This window comes from Doryrhamphus excisus, chromosome 20, assembly GCF_030265055.1.
Source record: "Doryrhamphus excisus isolate RoL2022-K1 chromosome 20, RoL_Dexc_1.0, whole genome shotgun sequence".
Lineage (NCBI taxonomy): Eukaryota > Metazoa > Chordata > Actinopteri > Syngnathiformes > Syngnathidae > Doryrhamphus > Doryrhamphus excisus.
In genome coordinates, this window is record NC_080485.1 from 717,092 (window position 1) to 743,672 (window position 26,581).

At 45.0% G+C, this 26,581-nt stretch overlaps 1 protein-coding gene across 1 annotated transcript in view; it reads left to right on the forward strand.

The window, feature by feature from the left end:
- LOC131108074 (leucine-rich melanocyte differentiation-associated protein-like) overlaps window positions 1-24,612 on the forward strand; it is a 206,612-nt gene extending 182,000 nt beyond the window's left edge. The window contains exon 7 of the mRNA XM_058058827.1: window positions 24,382-24,612. Coding sequence (XP_057914810.1) covers window positions 24,382-24,461 — 80 coding nt within the window. The 3' untranslated portion in view covers window positions 24,462-24,612. The remainder of the gene's footprint in view (window positions 1-24,381) is intronic.
- Window positions 24,613-26,581: the final 1,969 nt, after the last annotated feature.

The window sequence follows — 26,581 nt, forward strand, 5'->3', positions numbered from 1 at the left end:
CTGAGGCAAACTTTTGTTGGAAAACTGGTGCATACATAACCCGAGTTTTGACTGTATTTTATGAAGTTTATATGTATAAGTATGCAGTTTTCTATTGAAAAATGTATTTATTTATGCAGTTTGAGACTGATTGTCTAAGTCAGGGGTGCTCACACTTTTTCAGCATGCGAGCTACTTTTAAAATGACCGAGTCAAAATGATCTACCCACTACAAAAATGCAAAACATCTATTTATTTTCAAATGTATTGAGGATTATTTGTACGTACAATGTATGTTGATGTACCTTACATAACCAAATGAGCCAATATTGCAAAACACACATAATTAACTATTAACATTTTTTGTAATTACCTGAGTTTACTTTGATGACTTGCACTGAATTGAACCAGCCAGGGATGCATAGTCCGGACAGTAGCTGCTGATAGCCAGCCTCAAGCACACTTCCAAATGTTTATCAGTCATGGATAATATCCGTATCATAATATCCGTATAATATTCCATATCCGTATGGAAGTGATATGTTTTTTGCCTTTTTACTTGGTCCATTTTTTGCCTTTTTACTTGGTCCAGCTCCTTCACTCATTTTAGTGACCATAAACTTTAGCGAGGGCTTAAAATCTTGCAATTCGCCGACTAGCTTAGCACTTTGAATCGTTGTTTACGCATGAGCGGTGACCTAAAGGTCAAAATTCAGTTGTCATCTGACTGGTTGTCCTGTATGTCAATCAAGTAACGGGGATGGATGATAGGCTGACATCGTAAGTTCTGCTGCACTTAGAGACGTTGTTTGATTTGATTGGTCGCCCGAAGGGCAACATTCAGTTGTCATCTGAATGGCTGCCCTGTATATCAATCAAGTGACGGCATTGATGCTGGGATGATATTTTTTTAATATCACGCCGCGATCGACCAGCGATCGACCAGTACCACCTCCGCGATCGACCGGTAGATCGCGATCGACTTAATGAGCACCCCTGGTCTAAGTGGATTATCAAAAAGCAAATGCAAGCTAGCGAGCTAACTAGTTAGCCTCTCCAATTTGTTTATTGTGAAATGAAAGTCTAGTGAAACCAATTTATTTTGGTTTTCTTGCACCCATATGGATCGCCATATGGAGATATTGTATGGAATGGTCATCCACCCTGAGATTCGCAGCACCAAGGACAGCTCAGTGTCAACATCAGGGGTTCAGACCGAGTCCGACCTGGCTAAGAACGGTCCATTTAAAGGTGAAGAGATCTGACAGATGCAATATTTTCCCCTCCGTCTCAAACCTGAGTCGGGGTGACAGTCTCCATTTGTTTTTGGTTTTTTGACTCCACACCATCCAGGCCTCCTCTTTGCCCTTCAAGTCATCTTCACATCAGCGCCTCGGTGCTGTTGTTGCTTTTTGTTTGTTTTTTCCAAACTTAAACTGAAAGATTTATCTGATGGTAAACCCAAACAAGCGCTGGCTTTAATTTGGGGTATAAACAACTGGGATGGGGCCATCTGCTGACGATTCTGTCCTGGCGGTTTGTGCTGACAGACTTGAAGAACTCACTTCCTGTAAGCAGATCAACATGTTCCTTCGTGCGGGAGGGCGGCCGTATTGTCATGTCCGTCCCGTGTCGGGGCAGGTCAGAGGTCATTCCAGCAGCTCGTGGCTCCCGGAGGATGGCAGCACTGTGGCAGGACGCTGCAAAGCAAGGACAAAAGTCCAGATAAGCTCCCGTCTTGGCCGCTTGGACGAGGCAGAGGAAACAAGGCAGCTAGGAAAAGAGGAAACAAGGCGGCTAGGAAGTAAAAGGCAGATTAAAGGGAAGATATGTTTCATAGAGTAAGCTTGACAGAGAGCAAGAGGGAAAGATTAAGGGGACGGGGCTTAAAAATGAGATGGAAGTCGACGCAAGGCGAGGAGCTCGGTGGTGGTGGCGGCGGGGGGGTCCGGAGTGTCTGCTTGAAGGCGTGACGCAGAGTGGAGTGGACTGTGTGGTCTGGCAGAGGGGCCCGAGGATCCTCCACCACTGTCACCTTGACTCTAAGTCGCGGCGCCCTCTCGTTGTCAAGTCCACTCTAAATCTAACGGTCCACAAGTGAGTCCAGGCGTGTGTGTCTCCGTATGAGCCGGTCTTCAGGACACTACGTCTAGGGACTGTGGACTAATGGGGGTGTCACCGGATGAGGCCAAACAAGACTGGGTCTAGGACAACGAGAGGAGACAAGACTTTAAAAAAAGTGTATGCTAATATTTGAACTCTGCTCATTTAGTTTCTACAGTTACTCTTCTGGGCCGAGTAGTTAGCATCCAGGACTCACAGCTAGAAGACCCAAGTTCGATTCCACCCTCGGCTCTCTGTGTGGAGTTTGCATGTTCTCCGGGTACTCCGGTTTGGGTGGGAATGGTTGTTTGTCTATGTGTGCCCTGTGATTGGCTGGCCAGACCAGGGTGGCCTCTCCCCCAAAGACAGCTGGGATAGGCTCCAGCACCCCTACAACCCTCGTGAGGACAAGCGGTAGAAAATGGATGGATGTTACTCTTCTGTGTGTACGCGAGTGGCTCAAGTCAAAGAGACCCTATGACCGACAAAAGGGCTCACCCCGTTCATGCCGGTGTTCTATGGAGGAAAGGTGCTGAAAGTGAACCTCTTTCTGTCTATTTGGAGGCAAGAGAGGAAGAAAACCAACACTAATAATATATTGATTAACCACTTAGTTTCCATTTATTTCCCAGACCTAAACCCTACGGGGCAGTTTTTCTCTGAATGAGAAATCCTATCACGTTTTAATCTTGCCAAATTCTGCGACACCTATTGACTAACATCGGTCTTTCAACCCAAAGGTTGAACCCCAAACGCTGGACAATTGAAAAGACATCTCATCGATATCGATGAACTGGTGTTTTTGGCCATTTGTTGGCTATGCTAAGCCCTACGAGAAGTTTAAATTTTAATTCATGTTTCCATAATTCAACCAGTCTGAAAAGGAGTAGGAAGAATTATAGCATTATAAGAAAAAGGGATAAAAATGTGTAAGATTACGGGAAATGGAGTCGGTATATAACTTCTGCATAAATAAATACATTTGGGCCACCGATTGTGCGCCGTGAACCATGTCATGTAAATCTGTGCTAGCAAAACAATAAATCAGCTCTTTTATTGCCAGTCAGACTGTCATTTTTCTATGGATGACACGCAAGTTTGTTCCGCAGATCTAATTATACCTGAGCCAAAGTAAAACAGACCTCTCAGACTTGATTGATACAACCGTGCGCGCCCAGGATATTTTAATCAAATGCCTTTCATTTCCTGCGTGTATGTAAATAAACGCAGCGCTAGTAGTAGCAGGTATCAGATTACATTTGAGCAGGCCATTCCTCACCAGTGACAAGAGTAAATGAAAGGGATATCTTTGTACAAGCGGCGTAAACAGACAAGGAAGGATGCCTTCCAGTATGAGCCCGGGTCCCTTTAATCTTGTTGCGGGCCAGCTTCCAGCTCGGTTATATGGATGTATCTTAAATGGTGCACAACTGTTATTCAAATCCCGGGAGGAACGCTGCCTTCAAAGCTCGACAAGAAGGAGAAAAAAACAACAACTTCCTGACGACACCCACGGGGCGCATCACATTTGTTTGCCGCATTCATTTGGTGTTGTTTTGGGGGGGGGTGATGTGCAACTCCCACCCCAACACCCTGAAAAATGGAGCGGATCCAAACGGAAAGTAAAGTGTTTTATAGTTGCAGCGCAACAAATAAACAAACATCTGGAAGCGTTCAGTGCGGCCCATTAAAAGGGCCGTGGGCTTTGCCAAAAAGGGCTAAATGATGAGGAATGGGGCTGTCGAGAGGCTGGTGGAGGCCGGGGGAGAGGCCAGATGACGGAGCTGTGGGTGCTAAGCGCTGCCTTTTAAAGCTCAGCTGGGCTCACGCGGATCTCCACCTGCTGCTGCTGCTGCTATCGCCGCCTCCGCCAGACATCTGGATGGCGATACGTGACTAATGGATGACTACGCCGCCGCTGTCGACGCTCGTCTTGGTGAAGGGAAAGGTTGTTGGCTTGACGGATGACTTCATGTTTCTTTGCGCAACGCGCAACTGAATTTATTGGGAAAGTTGATTTATTGATCGGTGTGAATGATCTGTATGGCTTTGCATCATCGTTGGGAATTTTGTTTGGCGTTCCCTGCAACGTAAATCACTTTTATTCGAGTATTCTGCTTTATCTTAAGTCATCTCACACAGGCCTTAAGGAGTCAGTCGGGGGTTTGGCTGGACCCCAAAATCTGCGATTCTGCGACACTTGTGACAAGTACCATTTTCAAGGTAAACAAGGGCGGTAATGCACCGATAAAATAGAAAAACTTCAAAAAGAAGTAACAAGCTTGACGTTGACTTTCTTAGATTTTCCATCAAGATTTTATTAATGGAATTACAGGAATCGTTTTCAAAAATGGTTTATAGCTCACCATGATTAATCCCAATACCTGATGTGCGTCTTCTTCTTCTTTTCCCATCACCCCTTGCAGCGTCGTGGGGGCCACCCATTTCTTCCACCCTTGTCGGTCTTGTGCCATTTGCTGATATATGCATACGTATTTCAGCAAATGTTACACATATTTTCTCATCTAAATGAAGCATTTTCAAGCTTAAAATTGCTAAATAAAATAAAATACAAACAAATATGCACAATCTTAAGAATTTCTGGTTTACACTTTTTGGCCGAGTGGATTTTTGGCGTGCAGGCCACACAGCTAGGGGACCTGGGTTCAATTACCCTCTCGGGAATCGCATCTCTGTGTTTGCATGTTCTCCCCATGCATGCGTGTTAGCAACATGTTAGCAACATGTTAGCTTCATTAGCCACTCCAAATTGTCCATAGGTATGAATGTGAGTGTGAATGGTTGTTTGTCTATATGTGCCCTGTGATTGGCTGGCCACCAGTCCAGGGTGGACCCCGCCTCTCGCTCGAAGACAGTTGGGATAGGCTCCAGCATACTCCCACCCTAGTGAGGATAAGCGGCATAGAAAATGGATGGATTGACACTTTTTGGCTTTTATTGAAAACAAGCACTAAAATGAAATGTTGACAAAAGATTAAAGCCATGGCTCAACGTTAATCAGTTCCTCCAAGGGGTGAAGATGGCTTCACGGACAAACTCATAAATCCATCTCCAAATGTTCTCCATTGGATTTCAAAGAGGGGAAGATGCAGGGTGATCCAAAAGAGTCGGTCCTTTGTGAAGTGTTCAAAAAGAACAATTCCACAAAGACCAGGGCCTTCAGCCACGAGGGACGCCCCCCTGCATCATCTCCACATAGCCAAGTCAAACCCTGCTTTACCTGCGACAATCCCCCCCCCATATCTGATGAAATGTGATGGATGAGTAAACGGACGTGTGAAGATGAGATGGCTTGCATGAGCGTGACCTTGTCAGGCTGGCACGCATCCATTCAGGGACGTACATATCCTGCTGCATCTCGCAGCTCATCACCATGATGATGAAAGCAGGCTGTTTCCTTCATCTTTGGCACACGTTGTGAAGGCCGGCCTGCATGGAGATGGATGGCTGGAATGTTGGATGAGGTGGGACGAGAAGGGAGGGCAGAGGAAACCCGACCTGCACTTACACTGTCCAGAGGAGTGAGCGCTGCCTTTTTTGTTTGGCAGCTCTCCTTGTTGTTACTCACCCTGGAAGGCAGCAGCACATCCTCAGCGTGGATGGATTTAAATGCCAGGATAACCTCCTCGGCTTCCGTGACAGCTTTAACTGCTGAACTCTTGATGTGGCGGCTCTCGCACCAGCCGCCTTCCATCAAGTGTCATTAGCGCTCCATTACCGCCGTGGCGCTCTTCTTCTAGCACACTTCCTGAATAATTCTGTTTGTGCACAGTTTGAGGACACGTCAGGTTGGATTTTTTTTTACCTTGCTGTTTGATGTAGCTGAGAAAGTCTCCCGGGTAGCTTGGATATCCTGTAAAAAGCAAAATAACGACATCGTCACCTTTTAACTGCACTGGAACCTCCAAAGTTGAAGGAATCTGTTCCATGATGCTGTGGTTGTTTCCATTTATAATATTCATAACCTGACATCAAAGTAGGAAAATAACTTGACACAAAGTGAAATAAAACTAAAAGCAAAATTACTCAGTCTCTGAACACACCTATGAAACCATAGCTGTTCTCATTTAGACCATCTGGAACTCTCCCTTTGAAGGCAGCTGTTCAAATGGATAACCTTCAGATAACCTTGTCCCAGAAGAATACAGAGTTAATTAACGGTTAAATAAAAGTAAAATATGGTGAAATTATAAATAGGAGTTGTGAAACAAAACTAAAAGTAAAATTACTCACCATTTCTATACATGTCCACAATGGTTGTTCTTATTTATTTTGTTCATTTGGAACTTCTTAAAGAACAGTAAAACTTTAAAACTTACTAACTGTACACTAAAACTAAAAAAAAGCCACCTGTCGTCTGTATTTTTTTGTAATTTTTAAATATTCTGAACTTGTCATTGAAGGATAAAGACATTGTTGTAGTTTGTAAAATAAAATGAAAAAGTCAAATTCACGCTTTACAGACATCGGTCCACTGCCATGGAATCATAGAGAATTTAAGCAACTGTTAAATAAAACTAAAATCTGAAAGTAAACTCCCTCACCTGTTAAGAAATCTTGAATTGTTATCATTTCTAACCACTGTAATTCTTCACAGAATTATAACGTGGAGACGGATTGTCAAATAAAACTGAAATTAAACTTACCCTTTGAAGTCACCCGTTCACTAAGGTTGTCCTTGTCATAGAAGTATGTTCACAAAGCTAAAACCAAGTCAAATGGCTCACCCTTTGAAGTCACCTGACAGGTAAGAGAGAAGAGGGAAAGAGGCGACTTCCACCTGTCCTCTTGGCCATCGCTGGTGCTTCTGTGGTAGCATCACAGGAACCTGAAGAAAGCTAAAAAACAAGCTAAGTTCATCCTTTAGCTACTAACCGAGCTGAAGTCTCGCGAGATTTGCTGCCATCTTTCTTGAGCTTCTTGATAACCAGCCCCCCCATCGTACGCTTTCCCTTCTTCGTCCAGCGCCTATGAAATACGACCATTCCCAACGTTCAAGCCTTTTCACAGCAGCAAGCAAATGCGCCTCGTAAATCTTTATCGTCCGTGACCGTTGCAGACAAACCTTGGCTATTTACGACGTTGCGGAGCGGCGCAGACTCAGCAGCCGCTCAAGCACAACCAGATGTTTGTTTGAAGTAACGTGCTGGCCTCCGCTCCCAATGTGTCAGCGTGATGGACAAGGACATGGGCTCTCAGGAGCGCTTGGGAAAGGAGGGGAAAAGTGGAGCGTCGGACTTTGGTCTACTTCCCAGTTGCATGGGTCATTCTCAGAAGAGAAGCAGAACATAAATCAGCTCAAGAGGGAAGGTCTTATTTCGAGAACCGGCTTTGAAATTCCAGTATTTCCAAAGCGGCTGCGCTATTTTTCATTTTCCACGATGATTTGTTGTTGGGGAAAACTGAGACACGCTCGGTGGAGCTTCATGCTTTCCAATGGTGGGAGTCCATCATTGTAATTTACAATAGGGCCGTGCTGCCAGATGGTTTTGGGTATTTTTCGCTTCCAGCAGGATGGATGTTGGGTCCAGCAGGTTTTTGTGTGTGTGTGTGTGTGTGTGTGTCGTTAGCGGAAAACAAATGGCTCGGCTAGCAGGCGGAGTCTGTCTGTGCATGGTGACTCTCGACTCTTCATGCTGATGAATAGCTGCTAATATGTTAGCAGATGGTGGACAACTTGTCATGCTAAAAAGGTCCCACCACCACACGTCCTCCTGGTAATTATTGTATATTACCAGCGGTGTTTACCTTTTTGAAGTGTCTGGTGTTTCACATTGGACGATACGGCAGGAGAGCAGAGTAAGACTAATGCGTCTTATTGGTTCATGTGGTATGATGGATCATCAAGCTGAATGCGTACCTTCATGTCCTAATCTCTGCGAAAATCTTTCTCCGTGTATTTGCGCATTTTTGATCAACAAATTTGTGGCTATGAGTTATATAACGTGAGCATCATACAGACCGTATGTGGACGGTGTGGCTATTATAACAGGACTAATATACAATATGACCTATTATTAGTCAAACATATGCCTATATAAGCAAAGTGAACGTATCCTTGGCCCAAAGGAAGGCGGATTATAACCCTCAATCAAGCGGAGCGCTTACCCAAGTAGCACAGCAACATTTTTACAGAGTTTGGAAGTCAGTGCAAACATAAATTCACCGGATCATAAGGCACCTTGTTGACTTTTGGTGCACCTTATAGTGCAGAAAATACGGTATCTTATTTTGCCGTATTATTATTATTGAGTAATAGGAGTCTAACGGTGTGTTATTTCATGTCTAGAGGGCTCACATCATGTCAAAAACTATATTTAGGAGGTCGTAAACTGGTTTTCTTTGGTTTAACTGAAAATATTTCATTTATTCGCCAACAGCGGTAAACGAGGGATTACTGTTATGTATTCAGATATCCACATAGTTTGTGTGTTGAGGTTACATTGTGTGTTGATCGTTGTTATTATTGTGTCTACATGCGTTATTTTTGGTTGTATTTTGCATAAAAGTGGACTTCTTAAAAGCTGGCTGTGCCCTCATGGCGGCGTTCGTTCATCCAGTCGTCCGACTCAGACGGTTGACTTGTACTGATTGTTGCTACTCGCTAATTCGGTGTCATGTTTGTCAAGCGGTTTGGAAGGAGCGATGGTAATTAGCAGTTGTGGGTCCTGGCCGGCCGTACACACACGCGTGCACAAACACTCATTCCCAGGTGTCGTCAGCGCTCCAAAGGCACCGGCGTGGAAAGAGTCGGACTCATCTGTCAATTACGTTAAGCTCCATCGGGCCATTGTCTAAACTGTTTTCTCACTCTCCGGTGAATCCAGCGATTTATTGTCAGCCGCCTTGACATCAATATACAATTGAGGAGACACTAAGCTGTGATGTGTGAGCACAAACTGTTGTCAGACGAGCAGCGCGGCGCACATTATGCGCCGTTTAGATTATTCATTGCAGTAAGAGCGTTGTTTGGATTCACCGCTGCTAAAAAAGACGGACGTGACTGCCGGGATTCTCTGATTTAGCCTTCGATGGAACATCATTTTGTGGGTCAGCTGCTACTGGCTCATCATGTGGAGCTACAAGGTAGTCGCAAATATAAATAGGAGCCAGTCTTCCAGGACCCGGATCCCGAGACATACTGAAAAGAGCGAGGTCACGGAAAATGCTAGCGAGCCCTAAACAACCTTTTAGCCTGTCACTCTGATTCTGCTGATGAAGCTGCTTTAAACAGACGGAGCAGGTTTCTCTGTCACCGTAATGCGAGCCGACAAGTTCTTTCACCATCATCGTTTGATTGGTGGATGCTTTCTGGCGTGCTGTGTCACTGCAGTGCGAGACGAACGGATCAACTGAGTCATTTTTGGTCCAAAACACAAACCCGGCCCAGATTGTTGTGATATAAAGGGCCCCCACCCCCCCGCACCCCCACCGGAGGACAGTCATGCATCCCGACATGAAACCTTCCGTTTGGTGGCCATCAGACTACATCATGTTTGACAGGAAGGAGACATCCCGTGCGGTTGTTGAACGTATGGCCTCAGTATTGGACGTAGACGCCAAAAACTGATATTGTGTTTATTTTCTGGAGGAAAACAAAAGATGGAACTAATCGCCACCTTGTGTGTTGACTGGTGGGTTCTTGGCAGGGCTCTGGGTTTGATTTGAACATGTTTGCTACAGCCGTTCCTTGTTTATCACAGTTAATCGCTTCCAGACCCAACCACGATAAGTGAATTTCCACAAAGTAGGATTCAATAGTAATCAATGGAAATGTTTCATAATTCGGGCATAGAAAACACATTTTTGGCTCTCTATATACATAAGTACAATCTTTACCATTAGTAGAGCCCTGTAGACATTAAATAACACCCCTATAGTCGCCTTTACACTCCAATTATTCTTTGTTGACACCACATTGCTGAACTGTAATGTGCTGCAGGGACACAAGCTAACTCATTAGCTTCCAATTTATTTACTGCATTCTGAAGCCAAAACATACCACTTCCACATGGAGCGGGAGGAGAGGTTTTTGATAGAAAAGTAAAGTAAAAGTAAAGCCTGTAAAAATATATTACAAATAATAATAATAATAAATAATAATAGTAATAAAAGATTTATGAATGTATTCATCTCCAAGAAAAAGTTACAGCACGAGTTAGACTCTATGAAGAGGTGGGCATTGACACGAGGGGGGTAATAATAAAATTAATAATAATAAATGATTTTGCAAGAAAAAATATCACCACTAAAAAAAACAAATAAACTCAACAGATGACAGAAAACATTGAGCCATTAGCTTACATGACATTACCTTAACCCTGCCATACCTTAACACTATTTTTACGTCCCACATCACAGCATGAAAATAGTTCTCCTCCCATTCCGTGTGGAAGTGGTACATTTTTGGCTTTTAAGTTTAGAGGAAATAAATTTGAGGCTGACTAGTTAGCTTGCTAGCTTGAGACCCTGCAGCTTAGGAGTTAATATGTTGACATATTATCGTGTCCATGTTTTCTATGGTTGAATCCTATATTGTTATTGTTGTTAATGTGGAACTAATTAACCGCCATAAACGAGGTACGGCTGTAATAACGCAGGGGAATTAAAGAAAAACGGACCAGTACCACTCCGAGTTCTTCTGCTACAAGAAATGTTCTTGCGAGCGCCTGTAGCGCCTCAGCGGAAAGCTAAAACATGTGTCAGTTTGACACCATTAGTGAGTGTTAACACACAACCTTTTGGCAGCGCCGAGGAACCGCGCCTCACGATTCCAGGCGTTTTCCTCTTTTCGAACCGGAGAGTTAAGGATTCAGGCGGTTTGGGAGGAAAGACGGACGAGGAGGGCATGGCGGCGGACAAAGTGGGCCGTCCACGTCTCGCAGTGCTGGTTTTTATTTGCACACTGTGTCCCTCAGATGCGATGTCTCTGGGCGAGCCGACTGTTTGTTTGCCGCCCTGTGACCCGTTATGATTCTGGCTAAACTATATATGTTCTTTTGTGCCGAGCCTCCCAGCCTCTCGCTAAAGAAATATACGTTGTATTATCCCCCGCCGCGTTATTGCTTCATGTAGCAGGCACTAGACTGTAAAAGCAAAGCTTGGAAGGATGACATTAAGATAACCTTGGGACGGATGTGATAACAGCCGTGGCCGTCCATTTTTCAAGGCTGGCCCTTTAGCGGTGGGGACTGCAATACTTTTCATAACGCTAACTTCTAAGTTCATTTCACAACAAATAATAAAAAGTCAAAAGAATTAATTCCAGGCCATCCTGAAACCTTTATTAATGCTACATTTGACCATCCATCAATACTATTTACCATCATGTAATACAACTAAAATAAACTAAAAGTACTATTGTTGTTCCATTGGCCACCATGAATGGGTGGTTACTGTTGCTGGGAAGTTGCTGTACTATGAATGACAAATGGTGCTCGATAAATAAACTTGTCTTGCCTTGCCTTGAGTGTTGTTAGCATGATTAGCAGAGTGGAGAGTGTCAGTGACCGGCATGAGTTGTGGCTGACAGCAACCCCTGTGTGAATGTTCACTGTGCCATTGCAGTAGTATTCTACCACACTGGCCACTAGGTGTCAGGAATGTTACATCGGGCCAATAGCCACTATGCTAGCAGTGCTAACATTTCTGTCATGTCTTATTTTCTATTAGCATGTCAAATACAGTATATTAGCTAATATAAGGTATGTAAGTGCAGTGACAATAAGAACGTTATTTCATGTCCACAGGCATTCATTCAGAAGAATGACACTAGGGGTCAGTAATGTTACATTGATGAGGTGCTAAGTACCTTACAGAACAGGAACAAAGAACTTTCCCAATGCTAACATGTATGAGTACATATATTTTGTCTTGTTTATGTCTACTATGTCTTATATGCTCTTATTATGTGTAATTTACTGGGTAATAGGAGTGCAAAGGCGACTATAGGGTTGTTATTTCATGTTCAGAGAGCTCTGATAATGTTACAAGTAATTACCGACACCGAGTGGCCAATGTAGAATACAACATATCATATCACAACGCACAGCCATTTTTATGCTTTGAAGTGCTTAATTTATGAACGTTTGGTAAAATATTGATATTATTTGACAACAAGTTTTTTCAACCATGAAACGACCTGATTTATGTAGAAAAAAGAGTGAAAATTGGATGCACAGAGTGTGGAGGAATTAATGGGCTGTAATTACATCGTTTTGTGCTTCTATGGTTTTAGTCACACCAATTACAATGCTTGTGAAAACATCAAAAAATGTGTTGATAAAATGATATCAATGATTGCTATTTGATTCAGTGTTCTTGTTGACGGTTGAATTCCAAATCGGAGGCTTCTCTGGTTAGACTCATGCCAGTCAACCAGCTATTACGTGTTCTATGGTTATCATCACGTTCGTCCTTTAATTTTCCCAGTGAAAATTGGCTTGAATTCCAAATTGTAGGACTTGTGTTGTTTTTCTTTGGCCAAAGCGTCCGTGGCCAGCGTGCACGACGGTACGCCGGAGGCCATTAGCCGATGACAAGCGAGTCCTGACAAATCAGTGATCTTATCGCAGTGATGTGCAGTCGATAATATTTGGCTTCATTAATTCCCGTGCCCTGAGAAGACATCCCGGGACCGCTATTAGTCGTGAAATCTCATCCCCGTCTCGGCCATACCTCAGCTGGGACTCAACCAAGCAGTCAAGCAGATAATACGCTGTGAGCTCTGAAACATGTACCATTATAATTAGCTTTGTCAGGTCCGAGCCCCCTACAACCCTCATGCAGATAATATGATAATATGTCTTCATAACCAGCTGACCTTACATGCTCAATATTTCTCCCCTTATGAAGATTACATGTCAATAAAGTAATTGAGTCCCGGGGTGTGTGGCAAGTGAAGATTTAGGTTATTGGACTTTTCGGGGGCAGTGATGTACGAGCGTTATTATTCTGCCTGTCGGGGGATGTGCGAGGGGGGGGGGCGAGGATGGTCCGAAGAGTGTCATTGGGGGGGAGGAAGGGTAAAGAGAGCCAGATAAGGAGGAAGACGGAAATGGAGAGGAGAAGAGGCAAGATCATTCCTCACAAGGTGATCCGCAGTTAATCATGCTCTCACGCCTTCATCTGCCCCCCCCCCAACCCCCCCGCATGATGCCAGGAGTGGATATGCTTTATTACTTCATATTTGCAGCCGTCCCAGTGATTGGCTTTGCCAATTTAAAAAGTCGGAAAGTCCGCCGGGCAACCGCGGATGAGGTGTTAAGAACGCCGCCCAAGGATTCGATTCCCACAATCGGCAAGGCTCAGGTGCAAGGCAGTGAACTCAACTCCCGCACCACCCCCCATCACCCCCCCAACCCCAATGCAGCTGCTTCTCTGTGTCGTTAAGGAGCTTGCTGGAATGCAGATGTCATATTTTATACTATCGCTTGTTATTATTATTATTATTTTTCTTCTGGCATTCATTTGTCTTTTCAGTGATTGTACTGTTTTGTTATTGTTCTGTTTTTTCTCATTGAATCTTATATTTTCTAGATTTCTTTCTTCCAATGTAACACCTCACAATGTCTCCAAAAATGGCGGTAAATATCATTTTGTCCATCATAATTTGACTGTCAGTGCCAGAGTCAGAGGTAATGGCATGTGAAAATAAGCGCCAGCAAACAATGGTGGTTGTACACACTTTGAAGGGACACACACACCTACACACACACACACACACACACACGGGCGAGGTGGGACAGCAAATGTTAAAGGATATTTTAGCATGTCCTCTTGGATCAGGCCGGGAGATTGATATCTTCCAGTCAGATGAAGCCTTGACGTGACTGATCCTGCCCTTCCATCATTGTGACAAGTGGCTCTTGGCTAACGCTCACCCGTGTTGATGGGCACACGCCGGACGCCACGAGGGCCCCGGCCAACGTGGCCGCCCTCCTCTCTCGCTCTCCCTCGCCCTGCCAGCTCCCATTTCTGTTGCCCTTCTCCTCCGCCGTGTCGCATCCAATCACCGTCCGGCTGGCCGGGCGCTCGGTCGGACAGGCGGGGAGTGGGCGCCCCCAGTGAAGAAGTGCCTCACAGGCGTCAGGGTGGGCGCTGAAATGACTCTAATAACGGGGGCTCTTCCAAGGACCAGGATGTGGTGGACTAAGGAGTGCTTGATGTCTGCAGGGCTGCCACCCATACCCGGGGCACTGGGGTCGGCCATGTTAGCCTGCCAGGGTTCAAGGGTGGCCCAAACGGAACGAGACGGTTCGGTGCAGGAGTAACAACTTAAACATTAAAATTCCAAAATGTACCTTGGCCTTTGACCTTTTGTTGTTTATGTTTATGACGCAAGGTGGTCCTACTTGTTAATAACCGGTGGGAGAAATGATGGCATCGAAGTACGAACGTGTCAGAGTTTGATCCGCTTTGCCGCCAATACATCGGCCTCGTTTTCCAGTGAGGGTGGGACTCCGACGGGGTGCCCCTTTTCACCGATTCTGTTCATCGCTTTTATGGACAGATTTTCTCGGCGCAGCCGAGGTGTAGATGAGCCAAGGTGGGATGCCGCTTGGTGGCCACAGGATTTGGTCTCTGCTTTTTGCAAATGATGCGGTCCTGCTGGCTTCCACGGACCATGATCTTCAGCTCTCCCTGGATGGGTTCTCAGCCGAGTATGAAGCGGCTTAAATGAGAACCAGCATCTCCAAATCAAAGGGTGGCGTGCCATTTCCTTGGAGGAGTTGAAGTACCTTGGGGTCTTGTTTACGAGTAAGGATGGAAAGTGTGATGTACAGGCGGATCGCAGTGATGCGGACTCTGCACTGGTCCATGGTCCATGGTCTATGGTCATGAGCTTTGGGTAGTGACAAGATGATAGGTACAAGTGGATTAGTGGAAGAAGACAGATGGACGGGAGAAACAATATATAAGAAGTGTTATGTAAGAAACATCAGGTCGGTGCTTGTCCATCAGGTTTGACTTTGATGACTGCTTTGAGTCTGTCGGGTTAAAATAAAACCTTGTAAAAACTGTTTGTGTACACGTGGACTCGGCCTAAGCACAAAATCAATTCCTATTTTCACGCACGTGTTCAAAAGCCGCCGCACTAAATTTTTTGGTGTCCGCTTTTGACTTGATGGAAATGGTCGCTGACAGGTGGCGAGGTGCTATTTTGTGCGACGAGGCGTGAAGTCCACCGCGGCGTGCGCGGTTTAGTCAACGCGGCTCTTAGCGACCGACATTGCTCGCCGGCCAACAAAACACTGTCATTGTCACGTCATTTGTCTTTGCTGCAGACAATTTGCGATGCGCGGCACGCTCGCCGCCTCGCCGCCGTGGGCGTGTTCCGCCGAGATGCGTTTTCGCTGCCCTCCCGGTGATATTTTTCCCATCTTGCACCGAGGCCACTCGTGTCCTTGCGCGGCGGCGGCGGCGGACTAACAAGCTACCTCCCTTTCAAGACTTTTATGCGCTTGTAATTGACCTGACAATGGGTTCATTATGCAGTCCCTTTCATGCTGTTTTGCCTGATAATTATTATTTAATGTGTTCAGATGGAGAGCATCATTAATTCATCCCTTCCTCCAATGTCAAAGAGATGAACAGTGAAGTTATCACTCTCTGGTGATTAATATTACGCTCTTTTGTTATTGAATCCTGTCCCAGTGATTAAACCTTCATGGAGCAGCCCCTTATTAACGGCGACATTACGGAGCGCCGCCGAGGCTCTAATTGCTATTTTCACGTTTTCCGTGGTGGTCAGAGGTTTGAAACACTTATCTGTGGCTTTTCTTTTAATTAGAAATCCAGGGCCTAATGAAGAACACAATCGATCAGTGTCACACCCCCCACGCCCCCCCGCGTGGCCATTTCAGATGCACATGTTGACGGAGAAAATGAGCGCAGGTGATTAGTGGCGTCATTAGCGTCTTCAAGCGCCCTTAAGGGTAGACGATGTCTTTCACCTGCTCCCGCGGTAAATAATTGCCATTGTTGTGCTGACAGCAGAGTTTGGCCGTTTCTTTACCGTGAAACTTACTCGATGACAGCGTCTGCCTGGTAAAAGACGATCCCGGGAAACTCCATCCTCGCCCGTCTTCTTATCTCCGCACGCCAGAGCTACTGTAACCACTGTCTCCCTCGACTCTGTGTGGAATAAATGTCAGTAAAATTAATTTCACTATATATTTTTCTCATTAGAACCCCCTCCCACCTCCGCTCTTTCGCTCTCTCACACACACAGAAGTAATATCATACTTCAGTCAAAATTTATGTGCCCCGGAATTCAATTTCCTCCTCGTCCTCGTGGGCTGGAAGTACAACGGCTGATAGGCGTTTATCTGCTTGGAAATGTAATGCAGCCATCAGTGAGTCATGCCGCTGTTTGATTACGGCCATTTAGTCAGCTGACAATGTCGGGGCGTCACGTTACGTACATAAACCATCCAATCAAAGCGGCTTGGACCGCTTGTACGTCGTTAAGATACACCAAGGTCCAACCCCTGCATCGTAAATCCTGCGTTAGCAAAGATAAAAATGCTTCGTTTTTTTTTTTTATATTAAAATTATAATATATTCCATTTATCAATTGGTTAATTGGTCCCTGAGCCGACCATGAATTTCCAGTAGTAGCATTCCTTAGAAATGTTGACATAGAAACTCTGTTTACGACCTTCCAAATATGCTTTTTAACATTAATAGAGCTGTCTAGGCTTGAAATAGCACCCCTATAGTCACCTTTACACTCCTATTACCCAATATACGTACATAGTAGACGTAATCAGAGAAAATAAGACAGTGACCGATGGGTGAGCACGCAGGCTAGGAGACCCGAGTTCGATTCCACCCTCGGCCATCTTTTTGTGGAGTTTGCATGTTCTTCCCGTGCATGCGTGGGTTTTCCCCGGGTACTCCGGCTTCCTCTCCATTCCAAAAACATGCATACTAGGTTAATATCCATAGGTATGAATGTGGGGGGGGGAATGGCTGGGATAGGCTCCAGCACGCCTGCGACCCACGTGAGGATAAGCGGTAGAAAATGAATGAATGGTAGATCTGCCTCTTGTACCCCCACTGCATTGGTGTAACCTTACTAGTGGCCACTGTGGAATACTACGTATCACCACTGCATCTTTGAATGTGTCTTCTGAATGCCTTGTATTTGTACTTTTATTTATGTGTCAAATGTGCTTAAATAAGCACACATAAAAAAACATATTTAATGTGAAGCTTTTGTACAAATACAATTAAAGAAACGCCCCCTGTTCAGTCTCTTAGGGAGTCAGCCAGTGTATATAATAATTGTAATAATAATTGTAATATATGATAATAATAAACCGTATGTTCATTGTTGTGGTTGCAGTTTGCAGCGGTGTGAGATCACGCTGCATGGCGGTGTTCCTCCACAGTCGGCAAGCCCTCCACGCTAACGCCCACACACGGCAGCCCTCCCTCCCCACTCTGGGCTCCTCGGCTTCTGCTGGGTGAAAAATGGCCCACATTTCCCTGATAGCCTGTGTGGATGTGGAGAGTATAAATGGCTAATGAATTACAGATGAACATTGACGCAAATTAATCTCCCTGATGTCCCAGGGTTATATGGCAGCTATTTAAAAGTTTAATCAATACGCTGAAGTTGAGAACATGCAGTCGCTGCAGTTGTTGTGGCCGCAGTAAACAGTCGGGGAAGCGGAGCTGGCCCGAGAGCGTGCGGGGGTGGGGGGCATGCATCATGACGACAGCTATTTGTGTTTAATGGACTAAATATTTTTTATTGGAGGAGGGTAAATGTCACTTTATTTCACAAAGTTGCACTGGGGAGTTTGGTTTGAGTCCCCCGCCGGGGAGACAGATGTCACCTCAGCTGTTAAAATGATGAAGTGCTCTACAGTGGAGCATGCGCATCATTAAAGCAACATAACGGGCGCCTCTTGATGCTGCTTTACTCAACCCGGCGGCGGCGGCCATCTTTGCTCTCTCCGATTGCAAAGCATGGTGTACAGTACATTCCTCATAGCAGAAACATGACATGAATCTACTTGACACCTTTACTTTTGTCCTTTGTTTATATACATATAGTACTCTACACTGGCCACTAGGTGTCAGTAATGTTACATTGATGCGTCAATAGCCACCACAGGAAGTACATCAGTATATCTGATATGACTTTTTATTTTATTTTATTTTATTTTATTTTATTTTATTTTATTTTATTTTATTTTATTTCATTTCATTTCATTTCATTTCATTTCATTTCATTTCATTTCATTTCATTTCATTTTATTTTATTTTATTTTATTTTTTATTATGACGTTTACAATATTGGCTCAAATGAGTGGAAATGTGGAATGTACTTCATTTCTCCAATAATACTCCAATAATGTTCAGCACATTTATAAAGTCATAAACAGGTTTTCTATGCTCTAACTGCTAAAATATTTGACTTCGATTCATTCATCACTGTCGGGTCTCAAACCAATTAAGCAATAAACGAGGGATTACTGTATATGGGAAATAAATCCCGACTACAATAATTCAAAGCATTAATTTGCTGTAATCAATAATAAAAAGTAAAAAGGACACATACATAGGCACCGTGAGCACAATAAAAGGCCTCATTTATTTACCTTCATAAGCCACTCTCGCATCGATCCCCCCGCACCCCCACCCCATTTGAGCCCCGCCCACTTGTACACCACCCTTCTTCCACCCTCCTGGGAGATAATACCCAAAGCGTAATTGCCTTGTTAATTGGCTTTTTCCCTCACTCGGTCAAGTGCGTTTTTTTTTCCTCCTGATGGATGGCAGCCCTGATGGCACCGTTGGCTAAGTGGCCAAAATGCAAGGGTGGTCTTGTGGAGGAATAAGTAATATCAATTGGGGGGGAAAGAAGAGATTCCAGCAGAGACAGGCCCGAGAGAGGAATAAGTTATAGGACGTGAAAAGGAGACAGCGAGTGGATTCATGCCAAGAATAGATAACCTTGATGTTAAAAGCTACATCCGTCGGATGTGTCTGTCTGTGACATATTGATGGCCCTTGAAAAAGAGTCACGCTGATTGTATGCAGGGGAACAATCATTAAAGCCTCTCTGCCTCGCTCTCCTCGCTGACTTTCTCTTATCTCGCCATCGTTTTGTGGGCCTTTTAATGAACTGCTCGCTTTAAATGTCAAACAGCACACAGTCGTTCCACCGGTCTTCATGCAGGAGACCCGAGTATGAAAAACAACCGCCTAGATCGGGGGGGTGCAAAGAGCAGTGCGGATTTTACGAGAATAAAGTCGAAATAAAAAAGTCGGGAATAATATTTTTACGAGAATAAATTTAGCAAATTATGGGGATTAAAAGTAAAATGATGTCATTTTAGTACCGTAGAGTTGAAATATTCATTCATTCATTTTCTACCTCTTATTCTCACGAGGGGCGGGCGGGGGGCTATTCCAGCTGTCTTGGGCCGAGAGGCGGGGTCCACCCTGGACTGGTGGCCAGCCAATCCCAGGGCACATATAGACAAACAACCATTCACACTCACATTCATACCTATGGACAATTTGGAGTGGCTAATTAACCTAGCATGTTTTTGGAATGGGGGAAGAAACCGGAGTCCCCGGAGAAAACCCGAGGGTGGGATTGAACTTGGGTCACCTAGCTGTGAGTGTGAGGTCTGTGCGCTAACCACTCGACCACCATGCAGCCCAGAGTTTAAATACACAAAGACAAAAAATACATTAATATTATGAGAATATTATGAGATAATATTAGTAGAGTAATATTATGAGAAACAAACTAATAAAGTTGTCATTTTTGGAAAATGAGGTTAGGGAATGTTAGGGAAGTTGCATCCTTTCATTTTTCACGACTGGAAAACGTCTGGACACCCCGGAGTTATGAGAAGAATGAACGTACCCGTTACTCCATGGTACTCATAACATGGACAGAAAACCCGAAACCTTGTTGGAGCTCTTTTCGTAGCGGCCTGTCATGGCCGCCCCATCATGTGCATTCATTGGCTGCCTCTTTTTCTATTTTTATATCTTTATATCTTCAGATAGAGAATAGAGAGATGTGTGTTCATGTCTCACAAAACAATTGCAGATGATTTTTGAACTTTTTCTTTAAGGAGTACACGACGAGACAAAGCACACGCCGTATTGTACGCTAACCAGAACCTTTGGTGTATGCTAACCAAGGTTTTATTATAACGGGATTTACATTCTTTTTCTTTGTGAAAATGGACTTGGGTTTTTGTAGTTCTGGACCTTTTGGAAAGAATGAATGAGGGAAAGTGAGGTATTACTGTATTACTGCTATTACTGTATTACTGTCTCATATAGCGCTACTGTTATTGGGTCATATATTGCCCTGGCGGGGGTTGTCCTGCCCATGTAGCTTGCTTGAGCCCCCATTGAGAGGACGCTTGCTGCGTACAGGTTGATATTCTGTTTGATGAACGCACACTATTGTTGCCTTCGCCGAGAGAACAATACCAAGCTTTGGACTTGAGTGGCTTTTAATAAAGACAAGACGATGGCGACCCTCTCGAACAACCACCACAGGTGTAGCCTGACGCGCGGTGTGAAGGCCGGACCGTTCCTCGGCAGACATTAGCCCTCCTTTGTCGCTTTGTTATCATGTCACTTTAACGCCGCCCCCGCTGTGTCTTATGGTTTTGTGAAAGTGGACTGTTTGGCCTGGGATCCACCGAGGATGACTTTGGTACTTGGCATGGAAGACGAGTTCATCAAGTTGCGTCCCAGAGGTTGTTTACGTGCTCCTTTCTGTCTGCCGTCTACGTCCATCTTCTGTGGTAATAAGCAGGATGTCTCGCTGTGAAGGGAACTTGTTGGACGATGTTTTTATGCACCAAAAAGCCTTTTAATGAAAACAGAGCTGGGACGTAACAAGTAGAAAAGACCAACCATGGTCCCATTGCTGTTCCCTTACTTAGTCCTTCTCTTGCATCAGTGCTCATCAAAGTCCAAGAACCGGTTCCCTTCAGTCTTCGGATTAGTGGTGACCTCAGCAGAGCGGGAAGGCTCCAGGGGGCTTCAGCTTCTCTAGTGCCGTCATCTGGAAAGGTCCAAGTACATCCCCTCCAGGAAGTGTCTACTGGAGTCTGTGGTAGCTCAGTGGGTCATGTCTCTTCAAGGACCCCTCGGTCTTCCCTGGCTGAACTGTAGGACGTCGCAATACCACCTCAACAACAGTCCAGTCTTGAGAGTCAGTATCTGCATGTGAGCCGTTGGAAGACCTGGGTTGGTATCTCTGCTGGGGCATCTCAGTGTGGAGTTTGCATGTTTTCTACGGGTCTTCGGTCTTCCTCCCGCATTCCAAAAATGTGAATTTTGGAAGTGTGAATGTTTGATTGCCTCTTTGTTCCCTACCATTGGCTGGCATCCATAGTGGACCCCGTCTCTCCCCCAGAGCCAGCTGGACCACAATACCCCCGCGACCCAAGTGTGGACAAGCTGCATAGAAAGTGAAAACTGAGGAAGTACTGGAAGCAAAACATCAATGCATTGTAGTGCTAATATTTGCTAATAAAAAGCTCAACCAAGATGTATTCATCCAAACAATAAATGATTCCTATTTCTCTGACTTCCTGTGAGGAAACAGCTTCCACACTTCCATACAGGAAGGGATTGAGTTCTAGGAGTTTCCAGTGCATGTAAAAGGTCTCCCCCGTGATCATAAGGCAGCCGTAGTCCTGCAGTGTCAAGTCCCGTCTCCAGCCACGGCATCCGTCCTCGGGCAAATTGTGGCAGCTGCAGTTGGGAACCTCCTCACGAGTCTGACGAGCGACGTGGTACGATACCCCGCTCACGCACCCAGGGAAGCGAGCAGGAGGCGCCGAGCCGGTCCTGGATTTTATCGGAGGTGACAGCTTCTCACACTTGAGTGTTTGGATCACCTCAAGTAGCTATGCGGGCTACGAGGGGAGTCGGGGGGAGGCGGGTGAGCACCGCGCCACTACAAAGTACAGATTTAGATTGACTGAGCTTGTCCTCGGGCCCGTGGGCCGCCGCCGCTGCCGCATGGCGCTGCAGCCTGACAAGAACACCCACTGATGCCGCGAGGGACTGGTGCGTGCACATCTGTCTGCACACTTCATATATATAGATATATGTGAAGTGTGCGAGGTGTCAGCTTGGTTTAGAGTCGAGGGTGGCATCAGAATATGCTTGGCACTAATATGGCACCAGTATCTCTGTCCCCCGTCTCTGCTTCCTGTCACTTAGTCGCCATCCTCTTCCCGCCCTTGACAGCGTCTCTTTGGATTACGTGATTGTACTCGGAGCGGCCCCCGCCCCCGCAACCCCCCAAGCGACGCCACCTCCCCAGCCGGGCCCTCCTTCCCCTCTTCCCCCCCCGTAATGCACTTGATGTCGATTTTAAAAAGCTTGGCGAAAGGCGTATCTGTTCTCCTGTCAGAGGATCAGTGACAGCGCTAATGCCGCTTGTCCTTGCCTCGTTTGGAGAGAGGTGACCCCCCCCCCCCCACACACACACACACACACGCACCCACCCACCGCCACCGTCGTCCACCTACTTCATCAAGCAGTGGCATCTGGCTGAAGACTCAATGGCCCTCAAGGAAACCGCCGCCACTTCCTGTCAGAACCACTAGAAAGCTCTACAGGATGTCTTTGTTGTGTTTTGGTACAATGCGGAATAGCGTGCCCCCACCCCCTGAATACCCAGTGGGGGCATATAACATATAATCAACCTTCCCAAATTACCGGAATATTTAAATCAAGTGAAGAGATGGCACACTTGACTGACAACCTATTTAGCTAGCACATAGCTAGCACGTAGCTGTTATTATGAGCAACGAGGAGTTGCGTTCAAATACACCACATCGTTTAAGTTGAATTCACATGTTTTCAGTTTATATTCTGGGATTTCTGAGCATACTTATACACAGCAAATTGTACTTCCACTGAAAGAGTCACAAAGTGATTATCCACTTCTTGTTTTTCTTTGTATTTCTCTTTATTCAGAAAAATTATACACAATAAAGACGTTGTTGGCATGTTAGCATGTCCATGAATGCATCCTGCGGTCTGTCTAGTGACAATGGATCAGAGACGTGTTTGGAGTTGGAGATACCTACGTAGTATACGCTCTTGGAAGTGCATGGCTATGGTAAAAGACCATCAGACTTCACCATGCCACCATCGGTTGTCAGAACAATTACATCATATACAACTGAATAACCACATATACTTCCATTTTGTTCCTGAATAATGCTGTGAAAACAATATTGCCTACAAAACCGGAAGATGCACTAAGGTTGTTTTTCCAACTCATGGAGCGCTCAACTCCATGATGCAATTACATGATAAGAACTTTTGCCATGATGCGTACACATTAATTATGCCAAATTGGGATGGGGGTTAGGGGTTAGGGGTTAGGGTAGGCTTGCTAGGGCTAGTCTTAGAGGGTTAGAGTCAGTAAATCAGGGTTGTTGGTTGGACCTAGGGTTGGGGTTAGGAGAGTTAGGGCTATGGTTGGGGGGTTAGGGTTAAAGGGGTTGGGCTTAAGGGGTTGTGGTTGGTGTTAGTTAGGGTTACGGGTCAGGGTTGGGCTAGGCGTTGGGTTAGGCGTTAGGATTATGGGTTAGAGTTGAGTTAGGGTTGGGGTTGGGTTAACCCAAAGACTGCATGCTCAGATCCACCCGTGATGATTGTGGATTATGACCAAAATTCAATCCTTTGTTTGTTTTTGTTCCTGTTATACTGATCGTATTCCCAATTTGTATCTGCAATAACTTTCCCACCATCCCACCATGTCTGCGTCCTAGAAGCAGAGTCCATGATGGATGACGGGATTCAGTGAGCATGTGACCTCTTGACTCTTATTTTTCGCCAGCAAGCAAAAACCTCCTTTTCATCTACTTGAAGTATTCCAAATGAAGTCATTTCATGTATTTACTTTTGTCACATCTAAAGTCCTTTTCCAAGGGTACAGTAAAGAGGAGTTGCAGCATTTTTTGCAAGGAGCAAGTGACATAAAAGACGAGTGCATCTTGTTCATATGATGTCATGTGTTTTATAAGACCGTTAAATGCATTAACCCGTGCTCTCTTGACCTGGTGCAGCATCGTCCTTGTGGGGGCGGTCCGATGTCCTTCCCAGTCGGACATTTTATAAATGATATCTTACAGTTTTGTGGGTACGCAGGGTTAGGGGTTCGGATCAGGGTTAGCTTCTTTTCTTTGACTGCGTCATCGCCGTAACAAACACGAATCCTCCATCTTCACAAACTGTACAATGTTGTGTTTCCAGGCGTCTTCGCCAAGTGCCGCTACGTCTACTACGGCAAACATTCCGAAGGCAACAGATTCATCCAGAACGACCAGCTCTGATGTCGCAGGAAGGAGAGGGACGGAAAGCCGCATGACATTATTATTTATTGACACTTGCCGGCGATGTTGCAGTCCAATCAGTATATTTGCTGTTGACTCTGTCTTCTGCAAGACACTCCCTGAGCATCACACACACACACAAACACACACACACACACAAACACACACACACACAGAGTGACAAACAACCTATTGCGTGTCTCTGACAGCCATGATGGATCACCCATCCACTGCTGCCACTAATCAAGGGTGAAAGGGTGACGGTCACACACCTGAGACCTGACATGGACACATCCTACACACACACACACAAACACACAAACACACAAACACACACACACTATATAAAAGACTGCCATTGGAGCTCAGTCGCTCCGTCTTATTTTCAAGAGTAGAGGAAAGAAACTGTCACCTTTTTTGACTGAACACAAATTGTCAACCAAAAAATGATCAAATCTTTGTCCAAATGCTGCATCCGTGTTTAATACTTTTTTCATTTTGTATTTTGATACATTTGAAGATAATTGTGATGCAAGCAATTTTTAAATCAATCTTCCTGTTGTCTGTTTTCTGTGCGGTGGTTGAGGTGAACTGATGGTTGAGTTGAACTGATGGTTGAGTTGAAACTGAGCAATAAAGCATTCAAGTCCAAGCATTCCTTCAAGTGTTGACCTTATTGTATGACAATTATTGGACGTGCAACCATGAAGGTGACATTAAAACGAGATGAGGTTTAAAACCGTCAGGCATCCTGCCAATGTTGCCATACGTTGGCTCATTACTGACATGACCAAGCGCTTCAATGTAAACACTCGTTATGAAGAGTGGTCGTCTAAAGTCTTCAGTGCCCACGCTGCTTCTTGATCACATGACCATCGAGCGCATGTTGTTTGTCAGGCATGTCAGTAATAGATAGGATTGACGTAAAATGATATTTGTGAACGTTTTGGGTGGGAGTGAATGGACAAACACAATATGGTGGTCTCTCTCTATGCACATTATTGAATGTTGCAATGTCTCTTGTTTTCCTCTCTCAGAGTGACTAATTATGTGTGTGTGAATGGACAAACAGTTGCACGATGCAACATACGTGATGCGATTTTCTCCTTTTGTCTGACATCATGGTAAGCAATTGTAAGCAAAATTTCCTGTATTTCCCCCATAAAATGGCTATTTTTTATGACTATTTTTTTATTGTTGACACTTGGGAGCACATCTTCGCTACGCCAAGAGATCGGCTATCCCCGCAAAGACACGGAGAGGCTGCATAGCGGGAGTGAACAGCAAGAAGACGGTATAAAGGTTGCTGGATAAAGACGACATCAACCGTGTTTATCGCCTGTCGTCATGGGAACGTGAGTGCAGCATGATTGCGCTGGAGATTGAACGTTAGATTTCATATTTTATATATTTATTTGGAAAAAAAGAATATACTACTTTATTTCAACTTTGCACACACATTTGATGTTGACTTTTGTCTAAATTCTACGTATTTATGGAAAAATATGGGGATATATATGATATATGGATATTCTACATAAATACTATATGGGAATATGAGTTTTGGGGTCACATGACTATAAGTCTCCCTGTCCAATATCATGGAAGACAATCTTTCACCATCCTTTCAGTTTGGGTTGCTGCTTTATTTCCATCTCCCATTACATTTAGTGTGTGAATGGATAAAGTGTTGTGCGACGTGACAAACAAAGATGATGTGGTCCTTCAGTCTACCTGTCTGATGTTACAAAAGGACACCTTGTTCATTCTCATAATGTTTTTTTTTCCCCTCTCACTCTAACTGGCACTTTTCCTTGTGTGTGAATCCACAGACGGTTGTGTGATGTGACAAACACAACGTGGCGGAACCAAGCTCAGCATCCCTCCCTAACGTCTCTGAAAGGCATCTCATGGGATCCTTGCAGCCTGACATTACATGTTTGTTGTGCGATGGGACAAACACGATGTGGTCACGCAGGTCCGAGTCATTCTGACCGCCATGTTTCTTATCTCCGTAAAGGTTTGGGGCCCCCAAATGTTTGTCTGGCCCCGAGCGCTGGCAGACCGCGGTACGCCACTACGAGACGGTAGATGGAAATGTCAGAGATCACGACTCGGTG